Below are 14949 nucleotides of genomic sequence, written 5' to 3'. Positions count from 1 at the left end.
TGCAGATTTTAATACAAATCTGGTACCTGTGTCTTCACTCCTGGTGTCATTGGTGTAGCAAAGTTGTTCAAGTCCCAGATATAGATTTCAGACTCATTAGCACCAGAGGCCACCAGATTAGTCTGTAAGACACATTAATAGATATTAAGGGTATTTTCAGCATCAGCTTTCAGTTTTAGCTGCTGGGAGGCACCAGATGCACAGGACTCTGATTTCCCCTATCAGTTTAGGATATAGTTTTTGGCTCACACAGAGAAGCTTAGGGAAAAAAGCAAGGGGTTTTGAGATTGCAGGTAAGATCAAGTTAATTAAAAAACATCCACACACTACAATGGAATTTGCGGAGTGCTCCTCCACTGCACAGCACTCATGAAGAGGCTGCAGGGGCACAGCCCCAAAGGCAAGGGGAAAGTAGTGACACTTGGTGTTTAGCAGGACAGTGGAGGAAGCAGTGCCACAGCCATGGACACCACAGAGCTTTGCCCCAGACAGTGTGACATTTGTGCCTCCAGTGGACTGCACCCAGCCCACAGCGAGTGCCACCACCCAGAGCTATCTTGCACCCGGGATGCAAAAGTCCAGGCTGGCCAACATGAGCCAAGGGCACCAAAGTGCCCTTTGACCACATCTCATGGCTGATGACAAGCAAGTCCTGACTTAATAACAGGCAGAAAACGGTGCAATTCACAGTGGATACAATGAACACAGGACAGCTTTGCTGAATGCAAGAGCACAGGGACAGACGTGCTATTTAGGAAACAAATTCAACTCAATTCTCACACAGCTGGTGAGGACAAGGAAAAACCAACACACTGCATCTAAAGCAAAGTAAATGCTCATTAGTGATATGGGGAAGCTTATTGGTTTTGAGAGCCCTTCTGCTAGAAAGGTCACATGGCTGTTTTGCCATCTCCTCTTTCCAAGCAACAATACTTCGAGGTCTTGAAGATAAGATTCTACCTAAGCCCCACAGTAGATAGCTGAAATCTGAGCTCCATAAATATGAGTGAAAGCATATAATTACTTCCTGTGTTGATAAGAACAATATTGGCACAGTGCACAGAAGCTAAAAAAAGGAGACTGGCTAAAAACAACACAGAAGGACACCTCTACTTTTCCCATAAGCAGAGTTAAAAAGACCTACTAAACTGACAATGTAAACTGACAAGGGGAAGAAATGAAGCAGATACCTTGGACACCTTTCACATCCCACCTTGAAATGCCAGTAACAGGGCAGCACTCCCCTACTAAATAGAGACACTCAAACTCACGCTCTTCAGCGTAGGGGAAGCAACAAACATTTTAGGTTACAGGTGAAGACAGGCCACTCCTCTATGACAGTAAGTTATGAAAAACAGCGGAAAACCAACCTGGAACATGTTGACATCGAGGGCTCTTACTGGTCCCGTGTGCTTGTCTTTCTGGGCAATGATTACTTCGGTGTCTCCATCTATGATTTTGGCTGGGTCGTACAGAATGACATTTCCATTTTCACCCCCAGCAATCAGGACACCAGAGACTCTCTCACCCGAGGTCATGCTGTGCGGGCCCCAGATCAGCTTGTGGTACCTGTAAGGAACAGAAGGCCCCACAGTCCACAACCATCCACCACCAGCTCCTCACATAATGATGAATCCTTTTTGCTCACCTCAACTAAAGCCTCTGCTGCAAAACAGGCAGCACAGATAGAGAAATGCACTGCCTGCATTTCTCCTTAAGGATGAGTCTCTGTACTTACAACTCCTTCTGTCAGAAAGGCATGTCCCAGTTATGCTCGTAAATAAGACGCAGGGTCACAATATGCACCACCAATAACCTGGGAACTGATAAGATCTCTAACCTCTTGGCTGCAAAATCAGTAAGTACTCCCAGCTGCACAAGATTTTCATCTCACCTTTGCAAAACAATAGGAGTAATCAAAGTAAGGACAGCAAGCACATCCAACTGCAGGCTGGAGAAAAACCTCTGCTATTTGTCAACAGCTTCATACAAGGGGAAAAAAAACCCAGGTGGAACTAGAAAAATTCCACATTCTTTTCCATAGCTGTGCTTTTGGATGTGCAAGCACTTCATCTGCCACACCAGGGGCGCAAGCAAGTGGTTTACTCACATCACAGACACAGTTTATTTTCTAGACTAAATCTCAAGGAATTAAACATACTTCCAGAAATTAAGAATTTTCACATCGCTGTGTCCATCTGTCAACACCCAAATTTCCTTCAACTCAGTGAACTTGCTACATGAGCAAAACAGCATTCTTGTGCATTTAGCCACGAAAAGAATTCATTTCTTCCACATAAAATTACATAGTTGCCTATCAACTCTAATGCAAGCAGAAAGCAAACCCATAACAACTGGAAGGTGGCAAGGAGCTATTTTAGCATTCACTACATTATTATTAATCTCTTTGTTATCTCTGAGAAGTCTTCAAGTAATTTCTTTAAATCACAGCAACTTCAGCATGATAAAATACACACTGCAGGAAAGTACACAAAAAGCTTATGCTGGGTGAGAGATGCTGTAACAGCCAAGTGCTAAGTTTCCCATTGTTCAGATTACAGTGGGAGTTCACTAAAGAATGATGCTACAAAAGGAAATTGGTCTGTGATATCAGACAGTCCCATTCCCACAGTATGGTTTTTATACTTCTGCACCTAACCATGAAAGTTCACAAAGGAACAGAGTGACTGACAGGGTTGTCCAGGCACCACCAGCAGGACTGAACAGGACTTAAAATAACCCAAAATGAAGGCAGAAAACAGTAAGTAACAAAAAACCTGAGTTAACGGTGCAGTAACTATTTTCTTGCCCTTTGCTCTTTCTAAGATAAAGTATGGTTCTACATGAGCAGTGCAAAACTTCCCTTGGAAAGGATTTATCTTTTGTGGGTCTAATCACCTGGACATTTTCATTTACTGCAAACCAAAATAAAAACTGAAGTATACACTGCTATCTTATCTTTAATGAAACAAACAAACAACCCTCACCCTCCTTTGCAATGCATTTTCTGGGGCAAAGTCAAATTCTTGTGTTGCTCATCAAGGAAGGTACTTTCATAGGAGCACACCTGGCTATAGGGAGTGTTTTTTGAAATTCACTAAATGAACAGCAAGTCTTCAAAAATCTCAGTCATAGTTAAAACAAGGTAAACAATGGAATTCTAAAAGGACATCTTAACATCAGCTTTGTCCACAGTGCAGGGCATTAAACAGTGACTGTGGACGTTTCACCCACAAGGAGCAGTGACCCAAACACACACGTGACCCAAATTAGTTCTGTTGCAGGAGACTTCCTGAAATGCCTAAATACAAACAGGACACAGCATAGGAAAAGTTACCACTGCATTTTCACAATTTCACATTTTCTTCTGTTCTCTTTTGAATCCCAGAAGCTCCATGTGCTGACACAAACCTACCAGCCAATGTCAGATTTTTTAGGTTTATGTCAGAACATGAACTGCTGGCAACCCCTTGGCATCTAAGCTCACTGCCCTACAACATCAGTGGGACTCTTGCACCTTCTTCTATCAGTGCCCAGCTTCTACTCCTCTCCTCAACAAATGCAGGCAAGCCACATGAAGGGACCTTTCCACACACCACGTATAACAGTTCCACAGACATTACTTTTCCCTTCCAACACTGCCTACCTGTGGGAGGAGGAAAATGTGGCACAGGTCTTCATATCCAGTGAAGGATCTGATAAGTCCAACTCAAATATTTCCAGAGAAGCACTGGTACTGAAGGTGGCATCCAGCTGCTGAGCTGATGTACCTGGGAGGAAGCATATTACAACACACAAAACACTAACTGCAAAAGCAGCAAAAGGAGGGCCATGGAAGCATTACCTTTAAAAAAAGGACCCTGAGATGGGATCAGGCTTCTGTCTCTTTTATTTAGATGTAGTTCTACATAACTTTCTCCCCATTGTGTATTGCTTAACCAATATGAGCAGGAAAAGGTTTGGGCAATTACTCCAATGATGCACAGAAAACGATCAAAAGTTACAAATGAGCTACAAGTGCCTCGCAATTAGGATTGCAGCCACCTTTCCCGGAAGAAAGAGAAGGATGCTTGCTGTCACTTGCAGAATACAAAGTTAAGTTTTCATGCTGGCATAACCGGAGAACTCAACTCGAGGCACCACAACACGTATCCCACTCCAGCCTCCAGGACACAAAGTAACTCCTACAACTTTCAACAATGGCCACTTCCTGGCAGCCACCGCACATAGACAATGTTTGCTAGCACATGCCTCCCCAAAAACTCACCTGTGGCCAGGTAAATGGGGTGCTGCTGGGCAGGGCTCCATGCCTGCATGGCAGTACGGTCTATTTCCTTCAGCTTCATTTTGCTAAAGAAGAAAGACCAAGAAAGGAGGTGCTTAAAGCGAGCACGGTGAGACTGCACTGGTACGGATTCACTGCTGCATCAGAACTTGGCAGGAGCTGCCAGAGGGACCCTTCTCCTACAGATACGCCACGGACAAGCACCCAAGCCATCCTTCTCTAAAGCACACCCAAGGGGAAGGGGAGGGATATCTCCGCTGGCAGAGTAACATCGACACGTAGAGGAAAACGATGGTTGCCGAAGACAGCACGGGAGGATGTGGGCAAAGCTTCAACTGCTGCGAGAAACCCCCTTCCAGCAGCACCGAGGGATCGACCACCCTACAGCAGCTTTCTGCCCCAGCCCACAAAACAGATCCGCTCCCGGGAAAACCCTCCCTATACTCCGTGCCGCCAAACACCCTCGACAGCCCATTTTTGGCTTCTACTTCAACACCTCCCGCGCCAGCAACACCCTGCGCGCCGGGACGGGCCCGCACGCCGCGCCTGCGGCAGGACCGAAGGGAAATGAGCGGAACGCCGCGCTGTGCCCCATCCCGGCTCACCCGCGCGTCCCCGGCGCTCCCGCACCGCTCCAACGTGGCAGCGCCGGCACCGCCCCCCGAGCGCCACCGCCTTCCGGGCGCGCCCCGCGGCTTCCGGGCGGCGGGAGCGGGGCCGCGCCTTCCCGGGGCGGGAAGCGCCGGGAACAGGCGGTGTGGGGGGTGATGGGGAGTGGTGATGGAGACGTGCGGTCGTCTCCTTCCTCGGGGTGTCCGCCGCGTCTCTCGGGGCAGGAGCAGCCATGGGCCCTGCGGGAGAGGAGACAGCGTCAGGGGGGTGCACAGGAGCCGGGGGAAGCGGCTGCAGCGCAAGCGCTGCGGTGCCGCCCGTCCTCAGCTCCAGGATAATAATCATGGTGTGCTCATGATGTGAACAGCAGTGAGGCTCATCATCGGACAGGGGCGGGGGGCAAGCCCGGGGTAGCGGCCAGCCGGGAAGAGGGGGGCGGCGGCGGCCCCGGACCCACCTCTCACGGCAGCCGAGGCGCAGCTCCGCTGCCGCCCCCCTGCCGGGCCCCGCGGCCGTCGGGCGGGCACATGGTGTGCCAGGCCGAGCCCTGCCGCGGCCTTGGGGGCACACAGCGTGCTGGGCCGGGCTCTACCCCGCACACGGCGCTGCCCGGCGGTCACGGCACGACAGGCAGGCGGGGCAGCCGCGCCCGCCATTTATGGGGCCGGGGGCGCCGCTCCCATTGGCTGCTCCCGCCGCCGCCGCCGCTCCCGATTGGCTCTGCTCTCTGCCCGGCCCCACCGCTCGCCTCGCGCGGACTCTGCGGCGCCGTCGCGCCAGCCAATGGGGAGGTGGCGGGCCGGGCGCGCGGGCGCGGGCCGGCCAATGGGCGGGGGGCAGTCTCGGGCCGCGCCGCCATGACGCGGAGCTGCTCCGCTCTGGGCTGCACCGCCCGTGACACCGGGCGGAGCCGCGCCCGCGGCATCTCCTTCCACCAGTAAGTGCCGCCGTCCCCGCCGCGCCCCGGCCTCGCTTTCCTTTTTTCCCTTCATCCCTCCCTCTCCGTCTGCCGCAGGTTCCCGGTGGACCCCGCGCAGCGCCGCCAGTGGATCCTCGCCGTGAACCGCGCGGACCCGCAGGGCCACCGGCTGTGGCGGCCCGGCCCCGGCGCCATCCTCTGTTCCCGGCATTTCTCCGAGGGGGACTTCGAGAGCTACGGGCTGCGGCGGAAGCTGCGGCGGGGGGCAGTGCCCTCCCGCTTCCTGCCCGCTCTGTGGGCCGCGCCCGCCCCGCGCTCTGTCCCGCGGGGTCCCCGCCAGGCGCTGTCGGGCCCCGGCCTGAGAAGGGGCACGACCCCCCTGCGGGCGCTGAAGCGGCCGCTCCGCAGCCCCTCCGGCGGCGACCACAACTACAGCCTGCAGGGGCAGCGGGCGGCGGGGCCGGAGCCCGCGGACACCCCGCGGCCGCCCCAGCTCACGCCCGGCCGCGCACACCGGCCCCGCACCCTGGCGAACATCCTCGGGGAGCTGGCGGAGAAGCGGCAGCTTCCTGACGAAATCGTGGGTTTGCTGCGGGCGCAGTTCTCAGGTACTGCAAAGGAGACAGAGCTGGTCTCATGTCTTTGCTTAACTTGATGGTGTTGGTAGTCCCTGGCTGTTAGGCTCCTTCGTCCTCCTAGCTTTGTGACTTCCAGATCCGGAATGCAGCAATCAATCCTGGAGAGAATTAAAATTCCCCCTCAGAATTCAGTTGCTTTGAGGCTGGCTGGAGGGTTCAGTCCTGTAACTACGACTGTTAAACTGTGTCCCAGTTCAGCTGTCAGATGACTCAAGAAGAGTGTAACTAGGAACGTTGTTTTTAGTGCTGCCAAGAAACGAGTTCTGTTAATGATGATAAAACCTGGAGAAGCCCTTTCAAATCACAGAGGTCAGCTGTAAGTTACTGGGTTCTTTCTTGCTATGTCTGTTTTTAACCAGCAGCCACGGGTAAGATTCACAGTCTTTACTCAAAACTGTGGAATGACATTAGGAAAAGGGAGGAGAGATGTGTTGGGAACTCGGCCTCGGGGTGGGTTACATGCTCCCTGGCCATCACCCACCCCTAGGAAGTGGTGAGGCACAGTGATAGCATTGCCAAGCCATATGCTTTAACCCAGACTTCAGGACCAAGTGGTTCCAGAGGCCATCCCATTGCCATGTGTTCTGCAGTGTGTTTGTATCATGTATCTCTCTGTTATGAGCCATTTATTTGTTTCACTAAAGCTGACCTCTTGTGATTTCTTTTTAAGCAGATTTGCCTTGTGAGTTGCACAGCTGGAGGCAGATGGCAGAATACTCACCAGAAATGAGGCAATTTGCTTGTATTCTCTACCTCTACCACGCTGAGTCCTATGATTATCTACAGAAGATTTTTTCTCTCCCTCATCCTTACAGCCTGACAAAGCAAGTTTTTATTCATTCTTTCATTCTGAATGTATTTCCAAGTACTTGTGTAGAAATAGGTATAACTGATCTGTCCTGAAGAGTAGTAATTCAGCAGTAGTAATTTTCACTGCTTTGTTTTTAGTAACAGGAGCAGATTGGAAAGCAGGTGTCAAGGAATATTGGTAGCCCTGATCTCAGAAAGCTGGGATGTGTTCCTGCATGTGGGGCACAGCATAAAAATAACACACCTGCACTGTGTCACAGGCTGCTTATCAGAATTTACTGCCTGAAGTGCTGTCAGACCCATCAACAATAAGTTGTAACAACAGACAAAACAAAGGCTGAAGAAACTATCCCCCTGCAGGTTGAGTGTCTCAGACTCCTGTAGGGCAGTTGGAGAATGTCCAAGGGATACACACCTTGCCCATGCCAGCCTGTAGGGGCTTTACACACCTTTCTCCGAGGAATCTGCTCAAAGGGGTGGCAGGAGATAGTGGTTAGGGTATAGTGTGTTGGGAACAGTAGCATTCTACATGGACTGTTGAGGGTTTCACGTCTTCCAACCTGGATTATGATTTCTGCTGTGAAGAAAGCCAGTTGGGAAGGGGAGTAAACTGGTGTTTCTGGTCCTGTGCATAACCTAATTTGCACTTCTGTTGTTTAATATTTTCCCCCCTGTTATGATAAATTATACAAGGTACTTTCCTTGGCTTCCCATCACTAGGGTGCAAGAAAAGAAACTCATTCTATCAGGAAAGGCAAGGCTGCCAGCTTTGCACTGTGTCAGCCTGCTCTGCAGCTCCAGGCATGGCTGACCATGTCCTGAGTGGTAAAATGTGCTGACTGTTGCTTCAGCTTTCTCAGAATCATGTCTCCTAATTACATCCTCCCTTTTTTCTAGTTGGCTGTCTAATAATGAGGCTGCTGCAGGCTTCAGCAATGACATTTTTCTCCGGCTTCAGGAGAAGGTGAAGAGAGAGAAGCGGGCCTACCGCTACTGTGCTGTGATGGTACAAGAGATGTCGCTGCAGAAGCGGCAGGAGTGGGACCCACAGACTGGGCGTCTGACAGGCTTTGTTGACCTGGGAACGGGCATCCTTGATGCTGATGAGGCTCCACTGGCCTCAGAAGTGGTAGTCCTCATGGCAGTTGGCATCTCAAGTCCCTGGACAGCTCCGCTGGGCTACTTCTTAGTGAACCGCACGACAGGCCACTTACTTGCTCAGCTCTTTCGTCAGGCCATCAGTAAGCTGAACAACATTGGGATCATGGTCCTGGCTGTGACATCAGGTGCCTCTGCTCACGGTGCTGAGACTGCCAGAGCTTTGGGGATCAGGATAGATCCCGAAAGGATCCAGTGCACTTTCCATCATCCGCCCGATTCTGCTCAAGGCATCTCGTACTTCTTTGATGTTTGTCATGCACTGCAGCTCATAAAGAATGCTCTGCAGTGCTTCCAGAAGGTAGAGTGGCTCAGTGACACCATGTGGTGGCAGCATGTGGTGGAGCTGGCAGCTTTGCAGGAGCTGAGGGTATTGGAGCAATGCAGTCCCAAGTCAGACAGATCTGTGAGCAAAGAGAGTTACCACCTGAAGGTCAACCTTGCTACACTGTTGTTCAGCGAAGGTGTTGCCGATGCACTGGAACACCTCCAGAATCTGGGCCTGGCCTCATTTCAGAACTGCAGTGGCACTGTCAAGTTTGTGCGTTTGATGAGCTCTCTGTGCAATGTATTTTATGGCAGAGGTCCCTATGGAAAGGGACTGAAGCACCCTTTGCTACCTGGAAATTACACCAAAATAAGCAACCTCTTCAATGAGGCCAAGAGCTTCTTTGTCACCTTAACAGACTCTGTGGGGAGATACATTATTAAGAGCAAACGCAAGTTAGGATTTCTGAGTTTCTTGCTCAATGCTGAAAGCCTGAAGTGGCTTTACTCCAAGTACATGTGTGCAGAAGGCAGTACTTTCCACCACCTCCAGACCTACGCCTTCAGTCTTGACCCACTGGAGCTGTTTCTCAGGGCCCTCCAGCAAGCCTGTGGCACCCATGGGAGCCCCACCTGTGCTGTGTTCCAGGCTGCTTATCACAAACTGCTGGCTAGTTGCAGCCTGTCACCAGGCTCATCACATGGCAGTGGCTCGGACAGCATGAGCCTCTTGGACATATCCCTGTCTCGTAGGAGAGATCTGACTCTTAGCAGCATTCGTGCTCAGTATAACCTAGCTTGTAGGAGGGCACTGGCAAGAGAGTACCCCTTCAGTGCAGGTCTCCTTCTGCACAGCTCCGCACTGAGTAACGCGCTGACAGAACTGTCACTCCACGCACGGGGCATCACCTGCACCGCCGGCTTTGTTGCTGAGCAGTTGGCCCATGACTTGCAATGCGAGGCTTGTCTCGCTTCCCTCTTTGACTCAGATGAGAGCAGGCTAAGATGTGGGTCAGTGCTCTACATAAAAAAGTTAGGCGGAGTGAGTCTGCCCTCGGCAAGTGTGCGCCGCATAACAAGCATTTCCGAACGAGTCCTAAAGTGGTATGGCGAAGCAGGGGATGGCAGCAAAAATAGAAAGATATGGCATTTGTCTCTAGAACAGAAAGTCTTCCAGGAGCTCCTGGGAGAAAGCCCTCTCTTCCCCATGCTCACAAACCATTTATTTGATGGGGAGTTGAACATCAGCAACCACTACACAGTTTTAGTGAAGAAAATAACAAGATGTTACTTAAACATCAGAACAAATCCTGCCCAACACCTGAACTTGAAATATTCTTGTGGAAGGCACAGATTGGAAAAGCTGAAGGGAAAACATTTGTTTCCATCACCACTGTGTAGCTGTCAGTCAAGCTGTACACACATGGGGTCATGAGGACTGCTGTTCCAAAGTGGCTGTGCCCTGCTGAGGCTCAGTGATGGCTGGAACTGGGCAACACATGCCAGGAAATAATGTGGTGTCTTCCCATGATTCGGCTAACTGGTGCTGATAGGTGGTGATGTGCTGGGTCATGGCAAACCACCTGATCAAGAGTGTGACTGAGTAAAGCAAGGAAGTTTATCTGATCCTCTGTTCCATCTAGCACTCTTGCAAAGCAGCTACACATTTCATGAAACTTGTGTGGCAGGTCAGGATGAGTAAGGGTTACTTGAGGTGCCTGGGACAGTGGTAGGAGACCCTGCAGTGTCCCTTGGAGGTGCTATGTGGCTTAGTGCTGTGAGTGCTCTTTGCAGGAGAAAATTGGTGCATAGTCCATGTGGTTGGGGGAGATCATGTATGCTGGCAATTTGATTTCACCCAAACAGAGCTGCTTTATAAAAGCTGCAGGCAAGAAAGCTTGAAAATAAAGATGTGAAAAGAAAGGGGCACTCAAGTTGTACACAAGCTCTGATCTCCATTCCTACATATCTCATCAAACAGCTAAAGAAGCTGTTTAAGTCTAAATCCTCTAGATGTAGGTCAATGCTGTTGTCTGTGATTAGACTTATGTCCAGTGGCCACTGACACCCTCCTCTCTGGGCAGGAGCCCCAGGCTCCAACCAATACATGGCTGTGTTGCAGCAGGGCAAGCATTTCAGGTCCCATTTTGTGGCCCCATCAGCTCACCTTGCCAACTGTGCCACGTGGCCCCATCCTCCCAGGGCTGGCCTGTGTCCTGCAGCCCAGGGCACAAGGGAATCTCCTTTTGATGTTTCCACTGATTACCTGAGTCACAGTTTTAACGCACCAACTAGGACAGCTTTCTTCAGTTAGTTCATTTCCATGGCAAGGAAGCTGCCTCCAGTGCTTTACTGGTAATAGCAGAGTTTGGCACAACTGCTGATAAATGGCACTCCTTTGCCACGCAGAAGAGCAAGTGCATTCATAGAGATGGAAGGCAATTCCCACAAAAGTTGCTGTTCAGTTACTTTCAGGCTCCATGATGGAGATGGGATGAAAAATGGTGATCCACCATGTCCTAGGGCAGGAATTAAAGGTACCATTCTGCCTACCAGTGACTTGATGAAACTAGTTGTTGGGGGTTCTTCCTCCTCTCTAGTCTTGCTCATGCCTGCTAGGAGCAGAACTGCTGGACTCAAGCTGTGCTTTGAGAGCAGCAGCACCACAGAACTTCATGCAATTGCTGCTGGAACAACCCAAAACACCTAGACTGTTTTTTTTTTCACTTCAATTACCTATGCAAAAAGCCATGTTGAAGCCATCACTGTCATGGACAGAGACTTTGGTTGCAATCTTGTAATGTAACACTGGCATTGCCTACACCCCAGCCCCAAGGAGTAGTAATGAAGTAGCAAGCAAGGGATATTTCTCTCTGGTAGGATTTGGTCTCATACTGAAACTGCAAGTCAGTATTCACATCAGAACTGGACCTCATGTTAAGAATTTATTTTGATATTTCAGTGAAAAACCTTCTGTGTGTATTTGTCAGTGCTGAAGGAAAGGCGTGCAAAAATATTTACAGAATAGTATAAATGTTTATTTTTTGTGATTTATCTGACTGCTTTATTTGTACAATATAGAAAAGTGTATTTTTTGAATAGGTCTTGTAAATATAAATTTAATTTTTCTACTTTTGGATGTAAACAGAACTATAAAATGAACCCTTGCCCCATTCCCAATTATTTTTATTTAACTGGATGAACTTGACTGTAAATCTTGTCCAGCAGTTTGATGCAAATGGCTAAGGAGGTACAAAACCCAATTCACACGCTCTACACCAGGGAGAGGGAGAAAGGAATCCAAGCTTAATGTTTGAGAAAGCTTGTTCAAAACAAAATAGAAGAACTAAGAGCATTTGATTGCACCTTCAAAGTCTTTACAAGCAAAATATTCTCCAGCAATGCCATCATACATAATTACAACTGTAATCTAAACTTCACAAGTGCTTTTGCACACTGTATATAAATACACATCACAAAAGGTGCAATTTAGAGTAAAACACAGAATATATACAAAATTAACATGGATTGAAGTCTAAACAAAAGGCATATTGCAATCTGTTTTAAAAATAACATAAGTAGGTATTACTTTATTCACTTACACTAATTTACATTTATACAAATCTTACTGAACATACTATATTAGGTCACTAGAAGTAAACGGAATATCCGCACTATCTACAGGTAAAGTTACTGCACTGATTTTTTAGTAAATCCAAGTCCTAATCATGAAAAAATGGCATTTACTTACACAAGAGGTGGATTCCCTTTCCAGAGATATGCACAAATATACTTGCTATTTATGCTCAGGGAGATGTTAGTGGCAGACAGAGCCCTTCAGACAGTGACTGGCAGGCACAGCCTTGTCTGCAACAGCCACTCAGTGGGCCCAGCACTGCTGCTGAATGTTTCCCAGGCCCTTTCATGCCTCCAAGGAATTTTGACGGAGCACCAGCCAAGGGTCAAGGGCCTTCTGCTCAGGGCACAGGGCTGTGAGGTGAAGCATCCTCCAATCTTATTGCCTTCACACATGTAGGCACATATCTCTGCTGCTGGTTTGTCTAGGCCCTACTTTTTCCCCAGCTTAGCCCTGCTGGAAAACCTGGAGAAAGAGCTCTGCTGCATTTCTCTATTTACAGTTTTAATAGAAGGAATACAAAATACTTTTTGGAAAAACATAGCTAGTTCAGGCTGCAGTGAGACAGGTAGTAAAAATGCCTGTGATTAAACATGGTTAGTGGATGTTCATGATAGGTAAGTAACCTACCAGGTTAATTTTGCAAATGTGTTCCACTGTCAAAAACGTGATCTGAGATTGCCTGTAACAAATACTGAAAAAAATCCCCTGCCTTAGTCTATACCCAGCTATAGCTGATTGCCCCCTTTTTAGTGTAAAAGGATCTGTGTGTCTTGTTTTTGTAGCAATCTTGATTCTGTGCTTGTATCTTCTCTGATCACAGCTCTCACAATTACTCTAAACAATGCTGAAAAAACCCCTGTGCCAAGAAAATTGCCAGTGTACAGAGAAGCTGCATCCTGAATACCCACAGCCAGGCTGAACATGATCCCTACCTGCATTTGCAAGTCGATTCAGATGCAGATTGTCAACTCCCATGACTTCAGCTTCTCAGGCTTAAACACTTTTCCAGGTTATAGCATGATCCTAGAAAACACAGTGGACTGCACAGCCCTACTTCCACTGAGGGATTAGACTGCTGCAGGCCTCTGAAAAGCCAATCTTCACATAAGCAACTGCATCCACCTGCTGCACACTTAGGTAACACTATGCTGGGCAGACAGCCTGGCATTGGCATGGCTGCCAGATGGCATCACTTCTGAGAACAGGCCACTGTCTTAGCCTTCAAGTTCCAGCTTAAGAAACACCTGAACTTTCAGCCACATTCCTATCAAAAATTCCTATTAATTCCATTAATCTCTAAACTCCTTGGGCCCCATTCCAGCAACTCCACAACTCATTCAATGCTAAATCTGCAAGCAACCCCTCTGTATTATTGCCTAGGTATTTCACAGTGCTCTGTGCACTAAAGGAACATGCTGTGTCAGGTCCTAAGTACAATTACTACCTTCCATTTGGATGCTCATTTTTATATACTTCCTTTCAGAATTACCTTGGATACACTGGTAGCTCCTTATTACAGACCTGTCACCAAAAGAATGACCCAGCTGTTGACATCGCCTGTGTTTTCCTGTATGCACAAAGTGATGCAAATCCATGCACTGTAAATAATATATATTATAATAATTTATATATGCCCTTCAGACAATTATTCTGGGGGAAAGGGGAGAACAAGTCTAACTTTTAAGAAACCCAGGGTAAAAGCTGTACATTGGGAAGAAAAATTGACCTTTAAGCATTATATTAAGTAGAAGAGAATTTAGCTAAGATTTAAATCTTGTTATAAAAGATTTTCTTGTTTCAATCTTACACAGGTCAATTTACAACAAGCACCAAATTAACAAATATTATTAAATCCTTTATGCTACACCAAAGTGTCCCTGTGCCTTAAGTGTTCTGTTTCAGTCCGCTTCGTTGTGGCTCATGTGCACGAGTCAGCAGTTCATGGCACAAGGGTCACCTTTGGACTTGCCTGCAGAGCTAATAACCCTCATCAAACAGCGTCCAAACTCCTCCAGGATCATGCGCTCTGCTGCAGCTTTCGACTTGCCTGTCTTCTCTGCTTGCTCTGCCTGTGCAAGAAGGCATTCGCAAGTTGCATCAGCCACCTCCTTGGTTACAAACGTAAAGGGCAGCCTGAAACAAAGAAAGATCCCCTTAATTCCTCCAAAACTGCACAAGGCACCTAACTCTGGGGCTGGGTAACTTCTCAGTACAAGGACTGATGAGATTTCATTTGTCCCATTGCTTCCAAGGGGCTTTAGACAGCCTACATGGAGTGAATAAGCCTCAGTAAACTGGTGGGCCTTTATGCTTTGGTGCCTGCCTCCATTAAAGTACATTTTGAGACAGTTACTGAAATGCTCATGTAGACAGAACCATTCTCCAGCTTTCACTACACAGGAGGCTCAAGGACTACATCCTCTCAGTGAACGGGACACTTATAGTTCATGCTTTCTGTGAGCACACAGGCAAATGAAGAGAAGACAATGCTTAGTTACAGCCAAGCTTGGCATGCCCCAGGTCCCACAGAAGGCACTCTTGCAGGAACAGAAAAGCTCCATTCCCCTCACTGCTCCTGCTTTACAGCTTACACAGGCAAGATTCAAAGATGACAGGGATA

General features: G+C 48.5%; 3 protein-coding genes across 22 annotated transcripts in view; 1 reads left to right on the top strand and 2 right to left on the bottom strand.

The window, feature by feature from the left end:
- Positions 1-5514, bottom strand: part of SEC31A (SEC31 homolog A, COPII coat complex component) — a 42128-nt gene extending 36614 nt beyond the window's left edge. For all 15 annotated transcript variants that reach the window (XM_071555778.1, XM_071555779.1, XM_071555782.1 and 12 more), the window contains exons 1-6: positions 5355-5514; positions 4891-5136; positions 4268-4350; positions 3647-3770; positions 1371-1569; positions 27-122 (exon numbers count right to left, since the gene is read on the bottom strand). In XM_071555778.1, the coding sequence (XP_071411879.1) occupies positions 27-122; positions 1371-1569; positions 3647-3770; positions 4268-4346 (498 nt within the window). In that variant the 5' untranslated portion in view covers positions 4347-4350; positions 4891-5136; positions 5355-5514. The remainder of the gene's footprint in view (positions 1-26; positions 123-1370; positions 1570-3646; positions 3771-4267; positions 4351-4890; positions 5137-5354) is intronic.
- Positions 5515-5743: 229 nt separating this feature from the next.
- THAP9 (THAP domain containing 9) lies at positions 5744-11820 on the top strand. Of its 3 annotated transcripts, none has more exons than XM_071555770.1 (4): positions 5744-5834; positions 5913-6424; positions 7128-7278; positions 8162-11820. In XM_071555770.1, exons 1-4 carry the CDS (start codon positions 5755-5757, stop codon positions 10122-10124), a joined length of 2706 nt encoding a protein of 901 aa, XP_071411871.1. In that variant the 5' UTR covers positions 5744-5754; the 3' UTR covers positions 10125-11820. The 3 variants fall into 3 exon arrangements, with proteins under 3 accessions (XP_071411871.1, XP_071411870.1, XP_071411873.1); XM_071555769.1 differs by having other exon boundaries at positions 7125-7278; XM_071555772.1 differs by lacking the exon at positions 5744-5834 and having other exon boundaries at positions 5841-6424; positions 7125-7278.
- The window catches only part of LIN54 (lin-54 DREAM MuvB core complex component), a 41729-nt gene continuing 38421 nt past the window's right edge, over positions 11642-14949 (bottom strand). For 3 of the 4 annotated variants that reach the window (XM_071555775.1, XM_071555774.1, XM_071555773.1), the window contains exon 14: positions 11642-14462. In XM_071555775.1, coding sequence (XP_071411876.1) covers positions 14261-14462 — 202 coding nt within the window. In that variant the 3' untranslated portion in view covers positions 11642-14260. The remainder of the gene's footprint in view (positions 14463-14949) is intronic. The other variant, XM_071555776.1, reaches the window with a different exon arrangement.

The sequence above is a fragment of the Pithys albifrons genome, chromosome 5 (assembly GCF_047495875.1).
Source record: "Pithys albifrons albifrons isolate INPA30051 chromosome 5, PitAlb_v1, whole genome shotgun sequence".
Classification (NCBI taxonomy): Eukaryota; Metazoa; Chordata; class Aves; order Passeriformes; family Thamnophilidae; genus Pithys; species Pithys albifrons.
The sequence above is the reverse complement of the archived record's forward strand: the minus strand, read 5'-3'. Positions and strand labels throughout refer to the sequence as shown.

Bases quoted from the DNA above. Each gene is read 5' to 3' on its own strand.
- THAP9 (XM_071555769.1), top strand. From the start codon at position 5,755: ATGACGCGGAGCTGCTCCGCTCTGGGCTGCACCGCCCGTGACACCGGG. The intron at 6,425-7,124 runs GTACTGCAAAGG...TTTCTTTTTAAG, and splicing joins GCTGCGGGCGCAGTTCTCAG to CAGATTTGCCTTGTGAGTTG. The intron at 7,279-8,161 runs GCAAGTTTTTAT...CCTTTTTTCTAG, and splicing joins CATCCTTACAGCCTGACAAA to TTGGCTGTCTAATAATGAGG.